The 21,685-nt window shown below is 44.5% G+C and overlaps 1 protein-coding gene across 4 annotated transcripts in view; it reads left to right on the top strand.

The window, feature by feature from the left end:
* Positions 1-21,685, top strand: part of FAT1 (FAT atypical cadherin 1) — a 124,927-nt gene that overhangs the window by 85,057 nt on the left and 18,185 nt on the right. For all 4 annotated transcript variants that reach the window (XM_045197105.3, XM_071220177.1, XM_045197106.3 and 1 more), the window contains exons 8-16: positions 2,690-2,965; positions 3,086-3,296; positions 7,945-12,012; positions 12,527-12,723; positions 15,003-15,156; positions 16,198-16,431; positions 17,268-17,657; positions 18,911-19,125; positions 19,392-19,529. In XM_045197105.3, coding sequence (XP_045053040.2) covers positions 2,690-2,965; positions 3,086-3,296; positions 7,945-12,012; positions 12,527-12,723; positions 15,003-15,156; positions 16,198-16,431; positions 17,268-17,657; positions 18,911-19,125; positions 19,392-19,529 — 5,883 coding nt within the window. The remainder of the gene's footprint in view (positions 1-2,689; positions 2,966-3,085; positions 3,297-7,944; positions 12,013-12,526; positions 12,724-15,002; positions 15,157-16,197; positions 16,432-17,267; positions 17,658-18,910; positions 19,126-19,391; positions 19,530-21,685) is intronic.

Raw genomic sequence — 21,685 nt, 5'->3', positions numbered from 1 at the left:
GTGGGTTTGGATTTCCAGGCTGGGACTGAGCAGAGGGACACAGGAGTCGGGTTAGGAGCAGAGCAGCAGGTAACACCTGCAGAGGGATACAGGTAGACGGGCCCTGGAACACAGCCAGGCAGATTCCAGGGTGTAGATACAACTGAGCAACCAACAGAGCAGGTTCTGCTGCCTTGAGGTCAGTAGCAGCAGGTGTTAGATGGGAGATAGGTGTTGCAGAGCCTGGTGCTGCGCCAAGGTGCGTCCTCCGCAAGGCGTGCAGGGGCAGCTGAGAACGTGACCCCGGCGCTCTGCTGGAACAGCCCCCTGCCCTTCCTGTCCTACTGTTTTCTGTTTAGGACAGACTGTATTAAGTCGCCTTGCTTTATCTGGTACCTCAAGGTCACGTACCAAACCCAGTTAACATTTCTTTCCCCTTTCTTTGAAACAGCGTTGCCTTCCTGTTTTCTCGCATTTTCTCTCAAGCATTGGCGTTGCATACTCTGGAGCAGACCGTTTGGTTAGAATCTGAGCTCCCTCTGCCTTGCTCCTGCCCTAGGCAGGTAGCTCTGACCCTCTATGCCTCCATCATGCCACCCGGGTGCCTATGTGGTTAAGTGGGGTGGCCCCAGGGGCTTGCCCTCCAAGCCCCGAGACCCTGTCACCAATCGGCGCTCGCAGACTGTTCACTGTTGCACGTGAGCACTGGTGTGGGCTCTGGTCCCCTGCTGACGCTTGAGTCACCTCTCTTGTCTCCATTCTGAGTCCCTGCAAGTCATCTTGTGGTACTGCCACCAGAATGGCCTGCCCACCTGGGAGGAAGGGTCCAGGTGAATTTCCTCTCATGAGAAGGCTCAGAGCACACGGGACACGAAACCTTCCAGCTTCTACCCGGGAGTCATGCTCCACATGTTCCATCCCACCTCCCCACATCTTCGCTGTATTGTCCCAGTTCCAAGTCCTTCTCTCCAGTCTCTGAGAGCCAGGGTGGGCCTGGCCACCTCCTGCCTTCCTGGCTGTGACTGAGGCCTCCCTCCTACCCCAACATGCCTTCACCTACCAACCCGAAACGCATGCAGACAAAGCCTTGCTTCCTCCCGAACAGCGTTCTGAACGTCCCAGGACATCCCTGACTTACAGACTTCCTCGATCACGTGTGGAACCTCCCTAGACTTCCTGTGTACGTGATTGAATTGTCTGTCAAAACCGGCTGTTTTCACTTTAACTGTTCCTGCTTCCTCGTGATTCATCAATGTTGGAGTAGGATTAAACTGTCTGCCCAGCATTCCACGAGAAAAATAATTTTTAAATTGGAAAAGAATTTATAATGAAATAAATATAAATGGAAATATAAGTGGAAATAAATATATAATGATTTCATCTATAGAAATGACCTCTAGAGCCATCCCTCCCTTCCGGATCATCATTGAATTTTAAGAGTGAGCTGCCTGTAGCTTTAAGTATTGACATACTTTTCACATAAAACCTTTCTGTGCTTTGGTGACTGTCATTCGTATTCATACAACGTGTGATGTTACAGTCCCTCACTGATGTTTTGCAGGGGTGTCCAACCCACGGCCCATGCCCAGGATAGCTATGAATGTGGCCCAACACAATATCGTAAATTTACTTAAAACTTTTTTTTTTTGCTCGTCAGTTTTCGTTAGTGTTTATGTATCTAGTGTGTGTGGCCCAAGATAAGTCTTCTTCCAGTGTGGCCGAGAGATGCCATTGGACACCCCCGTTTCAGGTTCTGTGAGACCGTCTCCCCACATAGGCCTCCAGTTCCCAAGCCCGTGGCGCTATGGGTGATAGTTCTACCTGTGCTGTGGGTGATAGTTCTACCTGTGTGTTCCGGGGCTCCGGCCGCCCGTGCCGTTGGGACTAGCAAACGCCCGCTCCGTGTGTGCGCCGGCACGGCCCAGATTTCTGGTCCATGACTGCACCATCTTTTATAAGCACTACTGATCCCCACTGTGCCCCATCCACATACATCTTTGCCATCTGAAAGCTAATCCTCTCACTGGCAGGTAAAATGATTTCACTGGGGACTGAGTTTTGTTAGCATCTGCCTTTTTTCTCTAAGGTTTTCATTCTACGTTGACATATTGAAGGGGGTTTATCTTTTCATCGTATTTAAATTGCTTTCAGGAAATCAGTGTGTTTACTATTTGTGTGTGGGTTTGAAGATCACAAGAATATAAGAATTTTAAAGCACATTTGAATTTTTTTATAAGTATAAAAAATTACTTTTGATAGGAATTTGGCGTCTCAAAGATTATACAAGAAATGTAAATACTGAGACCATCTAGTAGCATCCTCACCTCAGTAGCTTGATAATTACAGATCCAAGTCTGATACAGGAAATTGGTCTCTGAATCCTGGTAAAATAAACTCTTATCGCTGTGTGCGTCACCTAAAAATATCTCTTCTGCATTTCATAAAGGGATGTGTGAAAGGTGTTACATTTTCTCTGCAAAGTTAGTCTCAAGAATTTAGAAAGGTTCTCATTATCATACTTATTTATAGAGGTAATAGATCAATGAAAAATTTAAAGACATTTTAGATTTTTGTTGCTTATCTTACGTTTGTGTTTCATTTTGCTAAACTATCGTTTTTTACCCCCGATGTGCATCTCATTTTTTCCCTGCTTACTTATTAAAATATCATCACTAAGAATGTTATTATGTGAATCATTTTGTCATTATAGGTCTTCATCAAAGTAATAGACACAAATGACCATCGTCCTCAATTTTCTACATCAAAATACGAAGTGGTTATTCCTGAAGATACAGCGCCAGAAACAGAAATTTTGCAAATCAGTGCCGTGGATAAGGATGAAAAAAACAAACTAATCTACACTCTGCAGAGTAGTATCGATCCACTGAGTCTCAAGAAGTTTCGTCTTGACCCTGCAACCGGCTCCCTCTACACTGCGGAAGCGCTTGACCACGAAGCCGTCCACCAGCATGTGCTCACAGTCATGGTAGGGCCGCTCCTCCTCCTGCCTCCCGGTGGCGCCTGAAAGGTTCCCTGCACTTGAGAGTGACTTTCGCTCAGAAGGGAAACTCCTCCAACAGGATCCGTAACGTGTTGATTCTTTTAGGTACGGGATCAAGATGTCCCTGTGAAGCGCAACTTTGCGAGGATCGTCGTGAATGTCAGCGACACCAATGACCACGCGCCCTGGTTCACGAGCTCCTCCTATGAAGGGCGGGTTTATGAGTCGGCCGCCATGGGCTCGGTGGTGCTGCAGGTCACCGCTCTGGACAAGGACAAGGGGAGGAATGCCGAAGTGGTGTACTCCATCGAGTCAGGTATTTGGGGAACACTCCATAGGTTCATGTCTTTGTCCTTGTTAAAAAGTGTGTTTCTTCTTTTCTAAAATCAGTTCTGCATGTTAGAACATTTCTGTGTATCTTCGTAAAAATTGCTTACGTTGAGCTTACAGGATAGGAGAAAGAAAAAAAAAATGGGACTTTTAACTCTTTAAAAAGCTAGGCTAGAGAGTCCTGACTAAGTTTGGTTCAAGTTCGTGGAGACTCACAATATTAGCGTAATTCAAGGCTGAGGAGCCCTGCCATTCAGAAAACGTCATTGGACTAATCAGCATCTCTAAAGTTGTTTTAACCACACAGTCATTTTCCTTCTTAAACTGTGAAACACTCTTGGGACAATGCTTTACATTTAGTCTGAGAGTTTTCTCTTGGGCAGAGCAGGAAGTTTCATGAGTGCGAGCTCATCCAGTTCTGATGGAGTCCAGTCTCAGAGAGGGTCTCACCCCCCTGCTCTCATTCCCAGGTTAGCATTGCTGTCACTGTGACCCCCACGCAGCTTGAACAGTTGCGTTTCATTCATGGGGTGTCACAGTGGTCCCCGGGGCTGGGCTTTGGAGTTGAAGGAATGTTGAAAAGCCCAAGGGGCTGGAGCTGGGCAAGAGGCAGCAGGGCAGGGAGACCAGCTGGAAGCATGGGCAGTTCTTGGAGGGACGAGAAGGCAGGAGATGAGAGTCCTACTGGGTGGGAGTTATGGGATGGCGGACCACCATGAGCGCTTGTGGCAAAGCAAAATGTTTTTGTTCTCTGTTACACTGCTATTCGGTCATTCACGTGTTCATCCCATGGGCTCGTGAAGCTCGTTTTGTGTGCCAAGTGCCGTGCTAGGGTGCTAGGCACTTCATACTTAAACTGGATAGGTGCGGGGTGAGGGGTGAATAGGTGCAGGGTGAGGGGTTACCATTGGTCCACCCATGTATGTTCTTGCAAAAGAAGTCTGCCCTTGCTTGAAACGGGAGTCCGTCTGCTTTAGGGCATTGATTGGTCCAGTCAGAAACGACCTTGCTTTGGGACTTTGCCTACGCATGCCAAATTGTACAAGTGATTAAGTGTTGAGGAGGAAGCTTTCATTTTTCCGTCTTTCTCAGTGTCATTGTTGGTGCAAAGTCTCCTTCGTTGTTCTGTCTTTGCGATGATGATTTGAGAGCACTGAGGTCATCCACTGAACTGGATTTGCTTTTCGTGAAGTTCATACCTTTGCATATTAGGGACTGTATCTATCTTGGGCATTCGAATTGGAAGAGGTGTACATTAGCTGTGGATCCTAGAATCAAAAACTAAGCAAATGGAGAGTAATTTTAAAAAAACAACTCAGTTGATGTGTTTTATGTGGCTAAACTATTTCTATTTCTTAATGGAAGTTTCATTTATTTTGCTGAAAATGACCTAATTTAGTTCATGTACTGTCCATGGTTACAGGAGTAATAAACTGTGTTTTAGGGGAGGTAGTGCCTTGCCTGGAGATGAAGCGTTTCCCCTGGTTCCGAAGTTCAGTCATTAAAGATCAGCGCATTCCATTGTGCAGGCCTGAGCGAGTCAGCGAAATGATTTTCTCACAGACAAACCGGCTGGGTTTGTGTAGGAGAAAATGTGAAACTTTCCCTTAGCTTTCACATAGTTCTCAACAACTGGGTGGTTCAGATGTGATTGTTGGTGCCTGACCGAAGGCTTGTACATTCTTTAAATGCTTGTAATGACTGATAGAATTAGTACTTTGCTATTCCAAGAATGGAACCGTTTCTCCACTCGGAGAATAGATAATACCACAGGCCTACTCTGATGCAGAATTTGGACTTCTAAGAAAGGATTTTCTTAGTTTGGTGGTACACAAATTGTGCTGAGCAATTCCTTGACGAGAAATGACGACCTTTGCATGCCCTGGAACTGTGTGTGTGTGTGTGCATCGTTTGCGATGGGCACGCAGCCTTTCACCTACCGTTTATTCCCAATCACCTGCTTCTGATTTCTGTCAGATTACATTTAATGAAGTTCAAAAGACTAGTTATAAATTCAGGCCATAACACTGCATGTTTAATCAGCAGCAATTTATTGAGCAAAAGGTTCAGTTTGATTAGGAGTCTTGAGGGAAAAAGGAATTAATTAAAGGATATTTTCAGTAACAATTGAGTTATATGCTTAGAGACACAGCAGAGCCATACTCTGGGCTGCATGGCATTCTCTTCATTAAAAACCACTGTGATGCCTGGATACAGGAACACTCAGTAGCTTTGCTTATTGACCAGAATTGGTTTTTCCCGCAAACTTAGGTTAAATACTGTTGCACTTGAAGCTTTGCAGAGGTTGCTGTGCTGGCAGGTAGGCAGCATCCACGGCGGGTCCACCGAGGGAAGGTGCAGATTCCAGCACAAAGCCAGCTTCCTGACACGCCCGGTGGGCTGTGCGTGTTACAGTCATAGCAAGTGAGCACGGGCGTGTGAGTTTGTCCAGATGACCGTCTCATTCCAGCAGAGAGCACAGTTTCGGGCTATTTAGGAATCACCGGTGTCCCTAGCCAAGGTGGATGACTCTGCCCCAACCAAGTACAGACTTCTACCCCGTGAGCTCACTCACCAGCGCTAGCCATGCTTTTCAGTGTTTGGTGAGTGTGCCTATTACTAGATCAGCCGGGCATGCTCACGCCACTCAGCAGCCCTGCGTGTTTTTCCGCAGAGAGATCGCTCACGTTGCTCTCCCACCCGCAAACCTGGTGATTCCTGCTGTGGTGTATGTGTCTTCTGGGATCCTTGCATTCACTGGCTGGCTGGGTCCCGTTTACCTTGTGGCTTCAAGGCCAGATCGGAGCTGGCTCTATCAAAGTCAGCCTACTCCGAGTGGTAAAGAATGTCATGCCTTGCATATTTGAAGCCTTAAGATTTCACTATCCAAGATAAGAAAGAAATGCGCTTGGAAAATGAATATAATATATGGTAGGTCGGCGGCTTTCTGAGGACAGACAGAGGGAAGGCCGGGGTGGATGAAGACAGCTGTGCAGAGGTGTTTCAGTCTCTTCCATGATCCAGGCAGCCAGTCACAGTTTTAGAATTTGGGGTGGTGCACAGGTAGGATGACAAACGACCTTGATGACTGACTAAGTCAGAGAGAATCTGGAGTCCTTGACTATGAGAGACATAGACAGCCGGAGACAGTGTCTGCCAGGCCTGGCAGAGGCGGTGTGACCCTATTCGTGGGCCAGGGTTCAGCTCAGAGCCATGGAGCCCGGACACAGCCTGGGCCTCTGCCCTGTGGGAGATGGGGACACAGCTGTGGGGTGGAGATGCGGAGCCAGGCAGTCTTCATGGACATCAGCCTGGGTCTGGCCTCAGAAAGAAATTATCATGGGTTTTTGGAAACTGTATTAAAGGAAGGAAATGAAGGCTATAGAGGAAGTGTTTGTTTACAAGTAATGATGTGGAGAAAGAAGTGCTTGGCTAATCTCCCTTGGTTTGCAAAACACACCGAGTAATACTGTTCTATGAAGTGCCACACTCGATTGCAAACCCAGAGGAAAACAATTCGGGAAAGCCGTTACGTGGCAAGCCAGCTTCGTTTGGGTAGGTGTAATAGTTCATTTGGGAAAAACACATTCAGTTCTATGAGTAGGATAATGGATCTAGACTGGTTTATAAAACAGAAAAGGGATGAAAGGTTCCTGGATGGATCGAACCCTCCTCACCTTGCCTTGATCTCTCTGGAAAGAGAGGTAACCTCTAGCCGGCCGTAAACTGCTGGTGTCGTCAGAGAGATTTCAGTTGATGACCCAAAGCAGTGGAATATCGTGGAGCTGCGTTTGCAGCTGAGTACACGTGTACAACACAGGTGGGAATGATCCAGTGAAAGCCAGTAAAACAGTCCGTGCTGGAGGAGAGTTTCTTGGACTCAATACTGCTGCCTTTTTGAACCAAACATTTTTATTGGGGGGCATCCTGTGTATTGCGGGAAGTTCAGCAGCATCTCTGGTCTGGATGCCAGTAGCACCCTCCCTACGTAGTGACAACCAAGGATGTCTCCAGATGCTGTTGCATGTCCCCTTCTGGGCAGAGTCACCCCTTCTTGAGAACCACTGACCTAGGGAATAAAAAGATGAAGAACAGAGTGTTACTGAAATCTTCAAAACCAATGAAGTGGGATGTTATACAAAGGCTTATTTATCAATTCCCTGAACATTTAAAATAAGGGACAATTCTCCTAAGTGTGTTAAATTTTCTTAATGAATTGGTCTGCCCTTTTGTAATGACTAAGAAAAATCTTGAACATTTTCAGGTGATAAATGCTGAAAATTTGAGGGACTCCTGTACAATTACGAACTAACCGCTCTGTGGGAAGGGAGAGCATATTCTCTCACAGTGCACTCCTGGTTCAAGCAAAAGAGAGAGGCAGGTGTTAGCTATAGAATGATATTTCTTTGGCTTCTCGCTTTTCATATTTTATGGACAAAACTCTGAAAAGTCTGCCTCATTTTAGGTGGATAAAAATGAAAACTTCCATTCAAATGTTGATAATCTAAAATTTCTGTTTAATTTCAGAATATGGTTTTTAAAGATATCTTCTTTTTTTTCTATATTTCCAAACACACTTCTACTGATCCCTGTAGTTTTCTCAAACATGTTTTTTTTTTTTTCTTTTCTCCCAGGAAATGTTGGAAATTCTTTTACAATTGATCCCATCTTGGGCTCTATCAAAACAGCCAAAGAATTAGATCGAAGTAACCAAGTGGAATATGATTTAATTGTAAAAGCTACAGATAAAGGCAGTCCACCAATGAGTGAAATAACTTCTGTGCATGTCTTCGTCACAATTGCTGACAATGCCTCCCCTAAGTTTACATCTAAAGAATATTCTGTGGAAATCAGTGAAACTATCGGCATTGGGAGTTTTGTCGGAATGGTTACAGCCCATAGTCAGTCATCGGTGGTATATGAAATAAAAGATGGAAATGTGGCCGATGCTTTTGACATTAATCCACACTCTGGAAGTATCATCACTCAGAAAGCCCTGGATTTTGAAGCTTTGCCCGTGTACACACTGACAGTACAAGGGACGAATATGGCTGGCTTGTCAACTAACAGCACGGTGCTAGTGCATCTACAGGATGAGAATGACAACGCGCCGGTGTTCACGCAGGCAGAATACACAGGACGCATCAGCGAATCGGCTTCCATCAACAGTGTGGTCCTAACAGACAAGAACGTCCCCTTGGTGATTCGGGCAACTGATGCGGACAGAGAATCGAATGCCTTGCTGGTTTATCACATCGTTGAACCATCTGTACACAAATACTTTGCTATTGACTCTAGCACCGGTGCTATTCACACCGTACTCAGTCTGGACTATGAAGAGACGAGTACCTTTCACTTCACTGTGCAGGTGCATGACATGGGAACACCACGTCTGTTTGCGGAGTATGCAGCTAATGTGACTATACACGTGATTGACATTAATGACTGCCCCCCGGTGTTCTCCAAGTCGCTGTACGAAGCCTCTCTTTTGCTGCCGACGTACAGAGGAGTGAAAGTCCTCACAGTCAACGCGACCGATGCTGACTCCAGGGCCTTCTCACAGCTGATGTACTCCATCACGGAAGGCAACATCGGGGAGAAGTTCTGGATGGACCACAAGACTGGTTCCATTACGGTGCAAAACACGACTCAGTTAAGAAGCCGCTATGAGTTAGCCATCCGAGCTTCTGACGGCAGATTTGCAAGCTTTTCCTCTGTGAAAATCAATGTGAAAGAAAGCAAAGAAAGCCAGCTGAAGTTCACCCAAGATTTCTACTCCGCAGTCGTGAAAGAGAATTCCACGGAAGCCAGAATGTTAGCTGTCATCACTGCTATTGGGAATCCAATCAATGAGCCTTTGTTCTACCGCATCCTCAACCCAGATCGCAGGTTTAAAATAAGTCGCACTTCGGGTGTCCTCTCGACCACGGGTATACCATTTGATCGGGAACAGCAGGAGGCATTTGATGTGGTAGTCGAAGTGACACAAGAACATAAGCCTGCAGCAGTGTCCCATGTCCTTGTGAAGGTCATCATTGAAGACCAAAATGACAATGCACCAGTGTTTGTCAACCTTCCTTACTATGCTGTTGTTAAGGTGGACGCAGCGGTGGGCCACATTATCCGCCACGTTACTGCCGTGGACAGAGATAGTGGCAAAAATGGCGAAGTGCATTACTACCTTAAGGAACATCACGAGCACTTTCAAATCGGACCCTCGGGTGAAATTTCACTGAAAAAGCAATTCGAACCTGACACCTTAAATAAACAATATCTGGTCACAGTGGTGGCAAAAGATGGGGGAAACCCAGCTTTTTCGGCTGAAGTTCTAGTTCCAATCACCGTGATGAACAGAGCCATGCCTGTGTTCGAGAAGCCTTTCTACAGTGCAGAGATCCCAGAGAATATCCAGGTGCACAGCCCAGTCGTCCACATACAAGCCAACAGTCCAGAAGGGTTGAAAGTCTTCTACAGCATCACCGATGGGGATCCTTTTAGCCAGTTTACCATTAACTTCAACACAGGGGTCATCAACGTCATAGCTCCTCTGGACTTTGAGTCTCACCCAGCCTATAAGCTGAGCGTGCGCGCCACCGACTCCTTGACGGGTGCTCATGCTGAGGTGTTCGTGGACATAGTAGTGGAGGACGTCAATGACAACCCCCCTGTGTTTGTGCAGCAGTCTTACGCTGCAACACTGTCTGAGGCATCTGTCATCGGAACCTCTGTTGTTCAGGTTAGAGCGACCGATTCTGACTCGGAACCAAACCGAGGAGTTTCTTACCACATGTGTGGCAATCACAGCAAGAGCCATGACCATTTTCACGTCGACAGCAGCACTGGTCTCATTTCGCTAGTCAGGACTTTGGACTATGAGCAGGTCCATCAGCACAAGATTTTCGTGAGGGCTATTGACGGGGGCATGCCCCCGCTGAGCAGTGATGTGATTGTCACAGTGGATGTCACAGACCTCAATGATAACCCACCGCTGTTTGACCAACAGATTTATGAGGCCAGAATCAGCGAGCACGCCGTGCATGGGCACTTCGTGACCTGTGTCAAAGCCTATGATGCAGACAGCTCAGACGTAGACAAGCTGGAATACTCCATTCTGTCTGGCAACGATCATAAGAATTTTGTCATGGACAGCGAGACGGGGATTATCACGCTCTCAAACCTCCGCCGACACACCTTGAAGCCATTTTCCAGTCTTAACATTTCTGTCTCGGATGGAGTCTTTAGAAGTTCAGCTCAGGTTCATGTAACTGTAATTGGAGGCAATTTGCACAGCCCTGTTTTCCCTCAGAACGAGTATGAAGTGGAGCTAGCTGAAAACGCCCCCTTACACACCCTGGTAGTTGAGGTTACAGCAACTGATGGGGATTCTGGTGTTTACGGAGACATTACTTACCATATTGTGAATGACTTTGCCAAAGACAGATTTTACACAAATGAGAGGGGACAGATATTTACTTTGGAAAAACTCGATCGCGAAATCCCAGCGGAGAAAGTCATCGCAGTTCGTTTAATGGCTAAGGATGCTGGAGGAAAAGTTGCTTTCTGCACCATTAACGTCATCCTTACCGATGACAATGATAATGCGCCACAATTTAGAGCAACCAAGTATGAAGTAAACATCGGATCCAATGCTCCCAAAGGGACATCCGTCATTAAAGTTCTTGCAAGTGATGCCGATGAGGGGTCCAATGCTGATGTCACCTATGCCATTGAAGCAGATTCTGAAAGCGTGAAAGAGAACTTGGAAATTAACAAACTGTCTGGCATAATTACTACAAAGGAAAGCTTAATTGGCTTAGAAGATGAAGTCTTCACTTTCTTTGTTAGAGCTGTGGATCACGGGTCTCCGCCAAAAGCTTCTGTTGTTCCCGTGTATGTGAAAATACTCCCACCAGAAACGCAGCTTCCAAAATTTTCAGAGCCATTTTACACCTACACGGTTTCGGAAGACATGCCCATTGGAACGGAAATAGATGTCATCCGAGCGGAACATGGTGGGCCTGTTCTTTACAGCCTTGTCAGAGGGAATACACCTGAAAGCAATAGGGACGAGTTCTTTGTGATCGACAGGCAGAGTGGGAAACTGAAACTGGAGAAGGCTCTTGACCACGAGACAACGAAGTGGTATCAGTTTTCCATACTTGCCCGGTGCACTCCTGAGGACGATGAGGTGGTGGCTTCTGTGGATGTTAGTATCCAAGTGAAAGATGCAAATGACAACAGCCCTGTCTTGGAGTCCAACCCGTATGAAGCATTTATTGTTGAAAACCAGCCAGGGGGAAGTCGAGTCATCCAGGTCCGGGCCTCTGATCTAGACTCGGGGACCAATGGCCAGGTTATGTATAGTCTGGATCCATCACAAAGTGTAGACGTCACCGAATCCTTTGCCATCAACATGGAAACAGGCTGGATCACAACCCTAAAGGAGCTTGACCATGAAAAGAGAGACAATTACCAGATCAAAGTGGTCGCATCGGATCACGGTGAAAAGGTTCAGCTGTCCTCCACGGCCATCGTGGACGTCACTGTCACCGATGTCAACGACAGTCCCCCACGATTCACGGCAGAGATTTATAAAGGGACGGTGAGTGAAGATGACCCACCAGGCGGTGTCATTGCCATTTTAAGTACCACAGATGCTGATTCGGAAGAAATTAACAGACAAGTCACATATTACATAACAGGTAAGAAATTGAAACAAAATGGTTTAACTTAAATGTATTAGAAGTATAAGTTCTGAAGTATATATTTTATAGAAATTAGGAAGTAAAAGGATGTTTTTAGGTACGTATATCTAAAATAAGTAGAAATAGCATCTCTTAAGCTACATTTCAAGTTCTCTGCCTGAGCAAAAGTAACAGTCATTTCGCTGGACTGTTTTTTATTTTTGTGACTCACTCCTTTGAACTGTATGCTTAGTACATAATAAACATATTGTAATTAAAAAGAAAAACTATAGTTTCAATGCAGGCTAAAGTATTGTTTAGTAGTCCTTCTATTTTATTTGCCTTAATGCTCTGTTTCAACAAAATTTTAATGGGAAAGCTAATATACCAAATTCAAATGTAATTATTAAAAACCTTAATTCTTTCAAACCGTGACATTATAAATCCACTGTATAACTTATTTCTCCTGTTAACTTACTTCTTTCTTTATTTCAACAAGTTTGATTGTCATCCTCCTCCATTGATTTCATAGGAGGGGACCCCTTGGGGCAGTTTGCTGTTGAAAACGTACAGAGTGAGTGGAAGGTCTATGTGAAGGAGCCTCTGGACAGGGAACGACAGGACAGTTACCTCCTGACTGTCACAGCCACCGATGGGACCTTCGCATCCAAAGCAATAGTGGAAGTGAAAGTTCTTGATGCAAATGACAACAGTCCAGTGTGTGAAAAGGTACGCTGCTCTTTCTTTAAATTTCTAGATGACAGACTCGGGGTTCTTTCTGAAACCTGCCAGTCGGACTGTCGCGTGACAGCGTGGTGTTACTGAGACACGTTTCAGGTTATAACCTCTCACTGGCCAAGCGGAGGTGAGTGTGAAATGGGGCAACAGGTGGGTTAGCATCAGGGCTGTTTTAGGGAGGCGAAGAGTTCAGAAATCGTTCAAAATGCTGTAAATTATGGACAGGGTTACAGCTGTGTTGAACTTTAAAAATGCCCTGCCTGGTGTTTAGGAAGAGATTCCCTTTATTTGGGGATGAGGTTTTTTGGGAGAGAATATCTGGCCAGCAGTTCTTCATACATCGCTCAGTTTTGCTTTCACCAGTTTGGGGCACTCGCTCTTCATGCACTCGAGACTCTACGCGGTCTGCAGCAGTGGGGCCGCCGTTCTGCGTGAGCACTGGGCTCTATCCCAGGGCAGACGGGGATGTGGAGTCCTTCTACTTACCAGGTGGAGAGGACATGACCCGGAGGGAGTTTCTCGAGGCAGGGGAGTTGGGTAGTGTTGTGTGCGTTTGGATGAGGAACAGTGGCGGTACAAGGGCAAGGTGGCAGAAGGGAGGAAAGGGCAGAGACTGAGAGCACCTACCTGGTCCTGCCTGGAGGTGACAGTGTAGCAGGCCTGTCGAGTCCAGATCAACTTGAACACTTTCTACAGGAGTGAAGGGGAGCGAGACCAAAAAGAAGCTGGAGGGGTGGTGCTCCTACTGGAAGCACACTGGGTGCCACTTCCAGTTTGTTCAGTCTAAGGTAATGGCACATTGAACTGAGTATTTTTTAGATGCTTAGAGATGGCGTGATTGAGGGGGGACATTAGGGAGGATAAGCAAATTTGGCCATTTCTGTGGATAAATGATGATTGAATTCATTTGAGAGGATAATAACAAAAAGGGAAAGAGAGCAGAAGGTGTTTCCTGAGGGAGAAGGGAGGAGGAAGCAGAGATGGAAGGAAGAGAACGTAGCTGTCAGGGTGAGTTCCTGAGGGCGAAGAAGTCTGAGGAGGCAGGATGGGCCAGCAGGGCACGACTGAGGTTGAAACAGGCCATTGGGATTGTGACCGGCTCGGAGACAGCGGTCTGAGCTCACGGTGCAGAGGGACACCTGCTTGCTCTAGATTAAACGGTGTGCACCACTGAGGAAATCGATGTGGACAGTAGAAGGGAGGAAGAGGAGTGTGGCCGGGTGAGGGAAGGCTGGGTCCAGGGGGAAGTGCTGTTGAAGAGGGACAGAGCAGGTGGAGAAGGCTGCGGTGAGCGTGAGACGCTGTGGACAGGAACAGAGCTGCTCTTGGGAGTGCACACTGGTTCGCTCTGATTTGGCAGGACAGGCACGGAGCTTTGGAGGGATGAAGAGTTCATTCCAGCCCATGTGTGTGCATTTTGGAGGACAGAGTATCATATATATATTTATATCTTATAGGCACACACTAAATGTGTGTTTCATTGTTTTCTAACCCTTTCGTATCATTTCAGTGTAATACCCTATCAACTTTGGGAAAAACAAAATTAGAACACTAGGTCATTTCAAAGCATCAGTATCGTAAAACATTCTGTTTCATGAGTCATAAAATGCCGTTCACCTAAACTTGAGTTTGGGTTAAGAAAATAAATTCAGCAAAATCTCGCCTGTCTTAATGTTACCGTTTATGGCATGGATTTCTAAATAGTTGGAAAGGAGAAAACACTTCATTTGAGAGTTAGGTTGCATGTGGAGAGAGAGGTTAGAGGAGGTCCCAGAAGGGCCGGCTCGATCACGTGGCCCTGGGAATCTTTGTTTTCTCCGTGACTGGAAGCTCACTTCTTTCTCAGCTGTGTTTACTTGGTTATATGTTAAGAACGATCGCAAACAATAAATGTCCATATTGGAAATTGGTAGATACAATGTAACAGGCATCTGTTCTCTCCAATCCTTGGGTAAATATGGAGGGTTACGGATGTTTTCTCATTAGAATTTAAATTGAACGTGAAACCAAGTCAAAGACACGAAGCCCTGAATTCCGAAATCTGTAGGTTAAATGTCAGATCACACTCTTTCAACAATATGGAATTGTTAACTGTTACATGGCTCCTTGTTTTATAAGAAAAATAGTTTTGAAAGTTCCTTGGATCTTTAACTTTAGTCATTTCCCGTGTTTTGTGGCCAAAGTAAAATGATTTCCTTTCCGTTATCCCCTTGGCGGTCATGCTGACATTCACTGTTTTCCGTTAACCATATTGATTCAAATTTTTGTAGACTTTATATTCAGACACGATTCCAGAAGATGCCTTTCCTGGGAAACTGATCATGCAGGTCTCTGCTACGGATGCAGATATCCGTTCCAATGCTGAAATTACTTACACGTTATTTGGTCCAGGTGCAGAAAAATTCAAATTAAATCCAGACACAGGTAATGATAGAGTTTGGGGCAAAATTAATTGTTTCAACAAAATCGTGTATATGGGTGGTTTATATATCACTCGTAGAATTTGAAAAGTTGCATTTTGTTCTTGTAAAAATGTACTTGGATGTTGCAAAATTGTCATCTTTTAGGAATTCCAACAGCAATGTAATAAATATGTAAAGTTGGGGGTGAGATTAAAAAATCAATAAGAATTATTTCAAGAATTTAAAATTGTTTATATCACCTTTTATTTTAAAAAACAACAACTCAGAAGTTAAAGTATATTTCACTTTATCATTTTATTCTTTTTTCAAGATTTTATTCATTTATTTATTTTTAGACAGAGGGAAAGAGAGGGAGGAAGAGAGAAAGAGAAACATCAATGTGTGGTTGCCTTTCATGCACCCCCAGCTGGGGACCTGGCCCACAACCCAGGCGTGTGCCCTGACTGGGAATCGAACTGGTGACCCTTTGGTTCACAGGCCAGCACTCAATCCACTGAGCCACACCAGCCAGGACTATCCATTTTATATATAGCTGTATTCACAAATTTTTTACTGTAAATTTATAATTTAGCGTATTCATTAAAGTAGCTCATGATATGTTATTCATCTTTAAATTGCTAGGGTTGTTTTCCTCTTACAATTTGTATTTTGTTAAAACTGGAGTCAAGTAAGTTTTCTATTAAGCTCTTTCTTACCAAAGAACTAATTATGAACCTATGAATCTAATATTTTGAGTCATTTTTTTTTAATTTAAATTTGGCAAATTAGGCAGCTGTTTTGCTTTTGTGACCTGATGTACAGTGCAGGAAGCCCTAGCCTCGAGGTCTGTATGGCCGGGGGAGCTGGCCCCTGCAGGGTTTGGAAGCCTGCAACTCACTGTACGCGCACAGCTGCTGACCCTGGCACTGATGGAAGTGTTCTCCAAAGGAGGGCTATCATTCAGATTTTGTAATTGTACGAGAAAAGGCGAAGATGGAAGACTTAGCATTGCAGTTCACACCTTAAATTTCAAGGGAGCCCACTTACTGTTGTTTGTGTTTAGGTGAACTGAAAACATTAGCCCCCCTTGATCGCGAGGAGCAAGCGGTTTATCATCTTCTAGTCAAGGCCACAGACGGAGGGGGGCGATTCTGTCAAGCTAACATTGTGCTCACGTTAGAAGATGTGAATGACAATGCCCCCGAGTTCTCTGCCGACCCTTACACCATGACCGTGTTCGAGAACACAGAGCCTGGGACGCTGTTGACCAGAGTGCAGGCCACGGATCCCGACGCAGGTATCACGTGGTGGGCTTTGTCTCCAGACTCCGCTCCGAGATCCTAGGAACCTTTGTTTGAAAACACATCCCCGGTGTGGGCGGTTTACTGATTTTACCTCATGCGTGTTGAATAACACATCATTCTTTTGTTATTTCATTCCTTAGCATTAAAAATGGAAGGAAATATTTAGAATAAAGAATTCACTTTTAATGAGGGTTTGAAGTCTCAGAATTGTGCCCACTGAACTTGCTGTTGTAAGATAACTATAGCGTCCCTAAAATTCTGGTTAGTGACTGTGTTAACCGACTTTCATATCCCATTGAGTTAATGAAGTGGTGTTTTGTGAATAAACCACTAGTGACATGAAGAGATTTTAGTATCACAGGAACATAACAGAAGCAAATGCTCTCATGTTACAGTTTTATAAGCCTTTCAAACTTTTATGGAGAAATAAAAGTCCAGGCTATCTATAGCACCTGGATAGAAGAGAATAAAAATAACTTCTTCAGTCGTACTAATAATTAGAAGAATAACAAAAATGTAAGTTTTCAAGTAAATCTTTGACCCTGAAGGTAAATAAATAGACTTTAAAAAGTCTGCTGGGTGTTACAGCCTAAGTCTGTATAAAACATGGTCTTAAAAAGCCAGATAACTATGAAATAATATTTGCTTTAACTTAGCAAGTTGTTAATGTAAAAGTTTACTTTTTTAAGATCATCGTCATAAGAATTTTTAAATAATGTGTTTTAGCATTTTTCCTTTTTAATATGTATGCTACATGTTTTTTTAAAAAATATAATTTGTTTAAAGTCCTCGAAAGAAAACGTTCTAACAGGACGTCATCTCTTGCCAGGGCTGAACCGGAAGATAGTGTACTCTCTGCCGGACTCGGCTGACGGACAGTTCTCCATTAGTGAGTCGTCTGGAATCATCCAGTTGGAAAAGCCTTTGGACAGGGAGCTGCAGGCGGTGTACACCCTCACCCTGAAAGCGACAGACCAGGGTTTGCCGAGGAGGCTGACAGCGACCAGCACTGTGGTTGTGTCTGTTCTGGATATCAATGACAACCCGCCTGTGTTTGAATACCGTGAGTACAGTGCCTCCGTGTCGGAGGACACTCTCATTGGGACCGAAGTGCTCCAGGTGTATGCAGCAAGTCGGGACATTGAAGCCAATGCCGAAATCACCTACTCCATAATCAGTGGGAACGAACATGGGAAATTCAGCATCGATCCCAGAACAGGTAACTTCTCACGTGAATGAGAGGACTCCCTTTATTTTGCCAAAACGCACACATTGCACTTGATCTGATACGAAGTGACTGATCATAAATCATTAGTAGGTACTCCAAAAGATAAAACTCAAGTTTCCTTTGAGTTATTTTAAGTGGGATTTAAAGTGGTTTCTAAGACTTTAAACTATAGTTCTACATAATAAAATACATTTCTGATGTATCCATTATAACTATAAGCAAATTAACTTTAAATTGAAAATTAAAGTATCACGCTCTAGTGATTTGGAAAAGATATAAGATGTAGTGAATTAGCGAAGAAAAAGACTGGAAAGGTAGTGGAGGACCAACCTCATGGGAGCGTCTCCTTTTTATTCCTGGTACGGAACTCATGGGAAGTAGCTTCCAGCCCTTTATCTTGGCTTTTTATAGGGGTATCTGATAATTCAGAAAGTTGACTTTTTTATTATGCTAGTTAATATGTACCAGTTGAAGCACTTCGAGTCACACTGACGGGGTGAGTGCCAACGAGGTCAAAAGTCATAGGAGCTTCGACTCTTGCTGCATAAATACTTCCGTAGTCTTCTTAACCTGCGGCCTAACTAGCTGTAAGTCTTTGAACATCGTAAAATGCTGCTGCTTTCAAACTGTATTTGATCGTACGAAGCTATTTCAGGTGAAGAGTAAGCGTGTGAGGGTACTGTTTTAAAATGTGTTTTTAACACATATCGTAACACTTATTTTTAGGGCTCTTGAAGTACTGTGGACAATAAGGAGGTGAAAAGGAAAGATGGGGAAGAGTTGGTAAATCAAAAAGGGGCTTTTTTAATGATAGGGAGTAAATAATTATTCTAGAGATTCACAGAAATGATGCATATTTCTGTAAAATAAAAAGTATGAGAAGGAAAAGGAAACTAAAAGCCAAAGAGAAGCATTTTTATGTTTTTGTTTTATTAAATTAGAATGACGTCTCTATGATTTAAAAAAGATAAGAAGTATAGTCATTTGTATAGCAGAGATGTTGATGGTATTCATAAGGAAAGCAATATAAATACCAAAGTATCAGGAAAATAAGAGAAATAAGGATCAGGGATGGGCAACTTCATAATTTTTAATTATTGAGTTAAAAAATTTTAAAGTATACATCAATGGTAAGTAAACATTTGAAGTGAAAATTTAATTCTTTTAAACGTGCCTACTTCAGTCATAGTGGGAGAGAGCACTGGCATTTAAAGCTCTGGAAGTAATTTTGATTTTCCACCCAGGGGCCATATTTCTCATTGAGAATCTGGATTACGAAAGCTCTCACGAGTATTACCTGACTGTAGAAGCCACTGATGGGGGCACACCTTCATTAAGTGATGTTGCCACGGTGAACGTCAATGTGACGGACATCAACGACAACACCCCGGTGTTCAGCCAAGACCCCTACACGGCAGTGATCAGTGAAGACGCTGTGCTCGAGCAGCCCGTCATCACGGTGCGTGTTTGCTCCCCTAAGTCTCCCATCCCCGATCTCCGCAAGGCTTTGTTCTGTTCGTTCGCTTTGGTACGATGCATTTCTGTGTGTGTGGTGGCCTTATTCGAAAATATTGTGAAGATATGGCAATGTCTTTTATTAGGCCACTTGCCCACTCTGCTATAAGTAATTGCCTTCTAACAACTCGCTGTTGATACCAGGTATTTGCTTAATGCCTTCTGTCCCTTCCTCAGCTGTCTCCTAAGCAAGAGTGTCATATTTTCTAGGTTATGGCTGATGATGCTGATGGACCTTTAAACAGCCACATCCACTATTCCATTATAGATGGCAATCAAGGAAGTCCATTCACAATTGACCCAGCCAGGGGAGAAGTGAAAGTGACCAAACTTCTGGACCGAGAAACAGTGAGTGAAGAAATTTTGGCTTCAATTGTTTACCAATCACCAAATCAATAAATAGAAATACCTTGTATTCCTATCTGCCAGCATAGTGGGAAGTAAAACCAGCCTTGTTCTTCAGAACCAACCAACAAGACATAAATACTTGAAAAGCAATTACAGTATGAAAATGCAGTAAGAATATGAGAGATGTGCTTCATACTTACATGAAGTTTGGATGATAAAATTTTATAGTCAGTAAGAAATTACAGCTGGCGCCAGTGTTTTGAAGCCCTTCATGGAGCCAGAAGCTGGTGTTAAATGCTAGCAGACATTTGGAAAACCATAGGTGCTGAGCGAAGGGAATCTCCTGGGAGGAACTGCATGAACTGGGACACGGAGAAAGGAAGCCGGGGGATACGTTTAAATGATTTTATTCAGTTGTATTGGAGTGCAGTAATCATACAAAGAAATGAGGGAGATAAGCTACAAGGGTGTTTTAGGAACAGATTTTAGACCACATTCAAAACCAGGATGAGAAGTTAGGACTCCAGGCTGCAGGCATGAGGGAGTTACTGAATATTCACGAGCCCAGGTGTATCTTCACAGGAGACGTAATTTGAAGATGAATTCTACAGTACGTCCAAGTGTTGTTTAGAGTAGCGAGAGGCCAGGGAGGTAGGAAGACCCGTAACCGCCCGCGGTGAGGGAACAAGAGCCTGAATGGGAAGGGAGCAGTGACGAGTGAAGAGAGAAATGCAGAAACTTCGCAAAGGAACAATCAGAATCTGCAGAGCCCGGGTAGGGCGCTCCACGGAAGGCAGTGCTGTGGGTGACCCTGTTTTCTCCAGTCTTGCTGTGGCTGATGGCGCTGTCAGAGAAGAGCAGGGGGGTCATGAAGGCATAAACTCAGCATGGGGACAGGTTGTGGAATGTGGGGGTCTTTTAAATATTTTATTTATTTATTTTTAGAGAGAAGGGAAGGGAGGGAGAAAGAGAAGGAGAAAAACGTCAATGTGTGGTTGCCTCTCATATGCTCCCAACTGGGGACCTGGTCCACAACCCAGGCATGTGCCCTGACTGGGAATCAGACCAGCCACCCCTTGGTTCTCGGGCCGGCAGCCACATCAGCCAGGTCTGAATGCAGTTTTTGATACACTGATTTTTAGAGGGAAATGACACATTGGAGTAAAATTATTCAGCCATTATCTGGAGATTTTAGTTAAACTTGAGACTTGAAAGCTGGAAATATATATGGCGTATGCCTCTGGAGATGATTATGGAAGTGATTTGAAGTGTTGAGATGACTGCGAGCAGATGAGGAGAGGCAAGTCAGGCTGAACATCTGTCTGTCCATCCATCCACTAATCCCCCCATCCATTCCTCCATCCATCCATCCATTCACCCATCCACCCGCTCACCTACACACACACACACAGAGCTACCTCAGAGAGGTGGAGAAGGGAAGGAAGCCTTGGCTTGGGGAGCTAGAAGGACATGGGTGATGATACAGAATGCAATTTCAGAGGAACGATGGGTAAATCTGAGATTAGAGGCTTGGGGAAGATAGTGATGAGATATCTCATTAAAGTCTCAATTCCTTAATTCCTTTTCTGACCTGTTATTTTTTAATTTTATTAAGTTTATTGGGATGTAAAACAAAGTAACAAATGAACAAACAAGACAGATACACCAACAAAAAACTGACACACGCAGACAACAATGTGGTGGTTCCCAGGGGGCAAGGGGGCGGGGGAAGGCAGGAGAGGGTAAACGGGGCCAAATCTATGGTGACCTGTTATTTTTGAGTGGAGAGTTGACAAGAGTTTCGGAAGCACAACTGTGATGTTTAGGATTGTAACACTGCTGGACAGAACAGAATTTAGTGCTTTTCACTGAAGGATTTCTCACATCCTTTAATGAACCAGTAACGTCCATCACAAGGTAGCACGAGGCGGCCTGTAGTGTCTCCCAAGCTAGTTCCTCGTCAGAACCCTCTGCTGGTCGAGTTGCTGGCTGACTGATCCTCCGCAGGACATGCTCTGGAATGTAGGCAGCATTCCAGCTCCTCCTGCCCCTCGTTCTGGAAGTGACGGCTTAACCGGGAGCTGCCCTGGGAAAGAAGCTGCCTTACTCGGCTCCATTTTTTTAGATTGGAAGTCGTGAAGAGATAATCTCTAAAG

This window comes from Desmodus rotundus, chromosome 13 (assembly GCF_022682495.2).
Source record: "Desmodus rotundus isolate HL8 chromosome 13, HLdesRot8A.1, whole genome shotgun sequence".
NCBI classification, from domain to species: Eukaryota; Metazoa; Chordata; class Mammalia; order Chiroptera; family Phyllostomidae; genus Desmodus; species Desmodus rotundus.
This window is presented reverse-complemented; position numbering and strand designations above follow the sequence as displayed.